This window comes from Acanthisitta chloris, unplaced genomic scaffold (assembly GCF_000695815.1).
Source record: "Acanthisitta chloris isolate BGI_N310 unplaced genomic scaffold, ASM69581v1 scaffold19800, whole genome shotgun sequence".
Taxonomy (NCBI): Eukaryota; Metazoa; Chordata; class Aves; order Passeriformes; family Acanthisittidae; genus Acanthisitta; species Acanthisitta chloris.
The window spans coordinates 1,893-7,722 of NW_008652431.1; the positions used below are offsets into that span (position 1 = coordinate 1,893).

General features: G+C 55.4%; 1 protein-coding gene across 1 annotated transcript in view; it reads right to left on the minus strand.

The window, feature by feature from the left end:
- LOC103804700 (cathepsin L1-like) overlaps window positions 1-3,246 on the minus strand; it is a 3,922-nt gene extending 676 nt beyond the window's left edge. Inside the window, exons 1-5 of the mRNA XM_009077316.1 lie at window positions 3,130-3,246; window positions 2,906-3,028; window positions 1,335-1,484; window positions 557-781; window positions 1-127 (exon numbers count right to left, since the gene is read on the minus strand). The exon at window positions 1-127 is cut by the window's left edge and continues 33 nt beyond it. Coding sequence (XP_009075564.1) covers window positions 1-127; window positions 557-781; window positions 1,335-1,484; window positions 2,906-3,028; window positions 3,130-3,246 — 742 coding nt within the window. The remainder of the gene's footprint in view (window positions 128-556; window positions 782-1,334; window positions 1,485-2,905; window positions 3,029-3,129) is intronic.
- Window positions 3,247-5,830: the final 2,584 nt, after the last annotated feature.

Consider the following 5,830-nt stretch of genomic DNA (forward strand, 5'->3'; position numbering starts at 1 on the left):
CCGCAGACCCAGGACCATCTTTAGCCACTGCCTGTTCCAGTGCTGCCTCACTGCCCTGGGCCACCACCCTGAATGTGGAGCAGTTGGCTGCCTTGTCCTGGGGGTTGTAGTGGCAGTAGGAGTTGTCCTGAGGGAAGGGAGAGTGTCACTAGAGCACTGGGTGGCTCAAGAGGTCCCTGATCCTCCAGTCCAACCCTGGATGCTCTAAGTGGTCCCTGATCCCCCAATCCAGCCCTGGCTGCTCCAAGGAGTTTTTGATCTCCAGATCAAACCCTGGGTACACTGAGGGATCCCTGACCCCCCAACTGAGCTCTGAGCATGTGGTCCTTGATCCCCAGGTCCAGTCCTGGGCACACCAAGAGGTCTCCAGTCTCCAGATCAAGCCTTGAGTGTCCTAAGTGGTCCTTGATGTCCAGATCCAACTCTGGCTGCTCCAAGGTGTCCCTGACCCTCTAACCCAGCCCTGGTTGCCCCAAGGAGTCCCTGATTTCCTAATCCATGGGTGGGACACCCAACACTGCCCTGCCCTGGCCCAGGATCACCTGCTGTCCCTTACAGTGGCTGTGTAGGGGTAGACACGCTCGGAGTTGAGTCCCCTGTTGTCACGCACGTACTGGAAGGCCTGGACCATGCGTCCTCCCTTACAGCCAGAGTTGCCCAATTTTCGGGAGCAATCCATGAGGTTCTGCTCACTCAGCACCACCAGCTTCCCTGTCCTTTTGAAGACAAGTCCCTCCAAGGCTCCTGTGGCACTGAATGCCCAGCATGACCCACAGTGCCTCTGGGGGAGATGGAAACACAGGGAGGTCATGGTATCTCCCCAAAACACACCAGGGAGGGATGCTGTGACCCCTCCCTAGTGCTGCTCCTTCAGCAGAAATGCAGGAGCTGCTCTGATTTTTTCATAGGATCATAGTATTCATAGCATGGTAAGGGGTTGGAATGCTGAGGAGTATCATTTTGGGAGCAGAGAGGGGAGTGGGAATAGGGTGAGCCTGGTAGAAGCATAGAATGAAACCTCAATTAAAGGGTTGGGATGGAGCTTAGAGATCATCCAGAGCTAACCCTCTGCCCTGGGCAGGGACACCTCCCACCAGAGCAGGTTACTCAAGGCTTTATCCAACCTGGCTTTGAACACTGCCAGGGTTGGGGCAGCCACAGCCTCCCTGGGCAACCTGTGCCAGTGTCTCACCACCCTCACAGGGAAAAACTTTTTCCTAATACCTAACTTAAATTTCCCCTTTCAATTTCTCCCCATCCTGTTTGGTACTTGGGAGGATGCTACTGCTTGGTGCTGCAGTCCAGACTCCCCCCAGCCCTGGCTGGACACCCACCTGGTTCTTTACAGGTGTCACATAGCCCTTGGCTCTCCAATCCACCTCTGCTGGAGTCTTCAGTGCTGCTGAGGCTTGGAAAAGTGGCACTGGCTCCTCCTGCTGTGCTGGGCTGAAGCCATTCAGGAGCTGGTTAAACTCCTCATCCGTCTGCAGGTCACCAGGGGAGAACTCGTGTGATGCCACAGGTGCTCAGCTGGCAGCACCAGGGGGTCCACACTGACCCCCAGGGGCACCTACAGCTCCCAGTGGAGTGAGCTGGGGGTAGCCAGACCCTGGGTCATGCTGTGTGCACATCAAGAGGTCCTTGATCCCCTAGGATCAAGCTCTGGGTGCACCAAGGGGTCCCTGATCCCCCAGTTGAGCTCTGAGTGCACCAAGGGGCTCCCAATCTGTCCTGGATGCCCCAAGAAGTCCCTAATCCCCCAATCCAGCTCTGGGTACATGAAGAGGTCCTTGATCTCCCAAGTGAGCTCTGAGTGCAACAAGGTGTCCCTAATCCCCAGATCCAGTCTTGGTTGCCCTAAGTGGTCCCTGATTCCCCAACCCACCCTTGGGTACACCAAGAGGTCCCTGATCCCCCAGTCCAGCCCTGGGTGCCCCAAGGGGTCTCTAACCCCCAGATCTAGCCCTGGATGCCCCAAGAGATCCCTGATGTCCAGATCCAGCCCTGGATGCCCCAAGAGATCCCTGATGTCCAGATCCAGCCCTGGATGCCCCAAGAGATCCCTGATGTCCAGATCCAGCCCTGGATGCCCCAAGAGATCCCTGATGTCCAGATCCAGCCCTGGATGCCCCAAGAGATCCCTGATGTCCAGATCCAGCCCTGGATGCCCCAAGAGATCCCTGATGTCCAGATCCAGCCCTGGATGCCCCAAGAGATCCCTGATGTCCAGATCCAGCCCTGGATGCCCCAAGAGATCCCTGATGTCCAGATCCAGCCCTGGATGCCCCAAGAGATCCCTGATGTCCAGATCCAGCCCTGGATGCCCCAAGAGATCCCTGATGTCCAGATCCAGCCCTGGATGCCCCAAGAGATCCCTGATGTCCAGATCCAGCCCTGGATGCCCCAAGAGATCCCTGATGTCCAGATCCAGCCCTGGATGCCCCAAGAGATCCCTGATGTCCAGATCCAGCCCTGGATGCCCCAAGAGATCCCTGATGTCCAGATCCAGCCCTGGATGCCCCAAGAGATCCCTGATGTCCAGATCCAGCCCTGGATGCCCCAAGAGATCCCTGATGTCCAGATCCAGCCCTGGATGCCCCAAGAGATCCCTGATGTCCAGATCCAGCCCTGGATGCCCCAAGAGATCCCTGATGTCCAGATCCAGCCCTGGATGCCCCAAGAGATCCCTGATGTCCAGATCCAGCCCTGGATGCCCCAAGAGATCCCTGATGTCCAGATCCAGCCCTGGGTGTCCTAAGTGGTCCCTGATGTCCAGATCCAACCCTGGATGCCCCAAGAGATCCCTGATGTCCAGATCCAGCCTTGGATGTCCCAAGAGGTCCCTGTCCCCCCAGTCCAGCCCTGGGTGGTCTGAGGGGTGCCCAAGGAAGGTGTGTGCAGGTACCAGGTCCCCGTAGTGGTTCATGGCCAGGCGAAAGTTGTGCTGTCCCTGTGACTCCTCCTGATTGTGCTGCTGGATCCAGAGCAGGTTCTTCTCCCACACCTCCCTGCGGATAACCTCAGCCTCCTGCCACCAGCATCACCAGCATCAGGAATGTTCCCTGGGGTGGTCCACATGGGTGAGACCCCCTGGTATGTGCTGGGAGGGTTTGGGGGAACAGGACCTACCCCTGGGTACTCCTTGGCGTGAAGGATCTTCCACCCTTCCCAAGCCTCCTCCAGGGCAGGATCTGCAGCTGCAGCACAGCCCAGCAGAGCCAGCAGCACCCCCAGGGTCATGGCCATGGCCCCCAGCCTTGGGGACAGTGAGAGTAGGGTCAGGCTGAGCCCCACAGCTGCCAGCTGGGAGCAGGATGAGTCTGGATTAGAGGTGAGGTGGAGGCAGGGAAATGCAAACAGAGCAGCCAAGCCAGAGGGGAGAGTTGGTTCCGACAGCTGGATCAGCTCTGGCATGGCCTCATTGCTGTTTGACAGGAGCTTTAGGAGGTCTTGGCCGCCCTTTGGGTGGCATTTAACTGTCCTTTTTGGGAGAGGAAGGAGCAGCTCTGGGAGAGAGCAGAATCTGGAGAGCAGCAGGAGAGGAGAGCAGAGCTAAAAGGGCAGTGAGGGCAGCAGGGATGGGGCTGGTTGTGCCCTCTCCTGCCCCACTGCACACCCCATGGCATCTTATGTGCAAAATCCTCCTGATTTTCTCTGCCACTGGGTTGTCCCTTTTCCACTACCCACAGCAGCAATCCTGACACCACAAGGAGCAGAGAGAACAACCCTCCCTGGGCTGGATGGAGCCCCAGGTGATGAGCAGGGACGATGGGGTTAAGCTCCAGACCCATCCAGAGCAGAGTCTGCATGTTTGCAGGGGACAACAACACAGGGGTTGGAAAGTTGATCTCTAAGGTCTTTTCCAACCCAAACCATGCTGTGATTCCCTGATCCTAGAGCAGCTCTGGGGCTTGAGGCAGAGGAGCAGAGCTCAGCAGAGCTGTGACCACCAGACCGGATGGAGCTGTTGGCACTTGCAAGCAACAGAAACATGCACCAGGCTGAGATGGAGCCAGAGATAGGAGAGTTCTCTGCAGAGGCAGAGAAACTGCTGCACCATGATCGTGACTGAAGCCTCACATCTGTCCCAGCACAGTTGGGATGCCTGTGTGGACGTGCTCCACCAAAATCCCTCCGTGAGGATTCTCCAAGATCAATTTACAGCTTTTCCTCCAGCCAGCAGAGACACACACACAGCTTTGTGCCTTCCTCACGCCCCAAAGTGCCTTGGGAGGGCCCTGGGATTTCTGAGCCTCTCCAGTTATTTTTGGGGGGCTGCCTGTACAACCCAGGCAGGAGATCAACTGCTTGAGACAGCCCCAAGCATCCAGAGTTTCCACTGACGTGGCCTTCCAAGAGCGAGAGCCATTGTTGCACCTTTATTCCACCCACTTTGGGAATGGAAATGCCAGGAAGTTTTCCATCCCAGCATCTTTCAGGGCAAGGAGTGAATTTTCTGAGCTAATTTTGTAGCTTGAGGAGTGATTTTTTTTTTTGGGGGGGGTTTCAAAATAAGCCCCTCGAGAACATCTGTTCTCCCTCCACCATCCTCCACCTAAAAATAAAACCCCACAGGGTGAGTTTTGGGGGGGAGGGGGGGAGAAATGCCTCCTGAGCCACTCTCAAGCCCCAAATTCTTGAGGAAAAGTCGTTTTTGCTCTTTCCCCATCACCAGTAGCTTCCTTCAGTGGTTATTGTCAGTCAGGAAATTAACTCAGCTCCATGCTCCAGCTGCAAATCCTCCACCCAAAAGCCACCCAGCTGCACCCTACTCCCTATTCCCATTATCTTTCCCACGGGAGACAAGGGTGGGAACCTCCCACATCATTTGTATTTCAATCCCCCACAGAGCCTGTTCCATATGGAATAGCTCAGGATTGAGTTAATTCCTTTTAGGATTCTCAATCCCACCCCCTAAACAAAAAGAAGATAACCAACCCCTTTTTTTTTTTTTTTAGGGTGTCAAAGAATCCTGCAGGGAGCTGAGGGATCAGAGGAGCCACAGCTTTGCATCCTCTTCTAGACAAGAGCATTTTAAGAGTTCATTGCAGGCATTTTAAGAAACACTTGGCTTTTTGGGGACAGGAAAAAGCAGTTTAAATTAAGACTGAGAAGAAACAAAAGCTTCTTACCCTCCAGCAGCACCCACTCGGCTGTGACAGCAGCAGGGAGAAAGGGAGCAGCTCTGCTGGGGGCAGGATGCTCTTAAGGAAACTTTAGAGAGGTGCAACTTCCTCCCTTCCACCCCTCTGACCTCAAAACTCACATCAGAGTTACTCAAGGGGTTGTGCTGTACGAGATAAACCACACAACTGCAATTATCTGGGGCAACTGTTTGGGGATGGAGACAAAAAGGAGGGGAAAATATGCTCTCCCAACCACCTCAGGAAATCAAATGCTCCAGCTGAAAGCAGCTCTGCAGTTCAACCAAGCCTCCAGCAGCATCCTCAGGGTATTAACAGTGGGCTAATTAATGCCTGGCTCCCATGGAGGAAGGCAAACACAAGGTTTGGGGGAGCAGAGGCAGAGCCAGAGCTGCAAAAAAGTGTGTCCCAGAGAGGGATGAGAGCAGTTGCATCCCTCCATCCTCTCTTGGAGGGTGCTGGGTGAGGTACTCACCCCCCCCCAGGCTGGTGCTGCCTCACTCAAGGTCACCCAGAGCCAAGAACACAGCCCAGGATTCCTAACCCTCAACTGCTTGGATCCTGCTTCCCCCTGAGGAACATCAGGGATTTAATATTCTCTGCACTGCTCAGCACAGAAACGAGCAGAGCTCTTGGCTCTGAGCTGTGGCTGTGGCAGCTGCTGTTCCCTCCCCAATCCCAAAGCC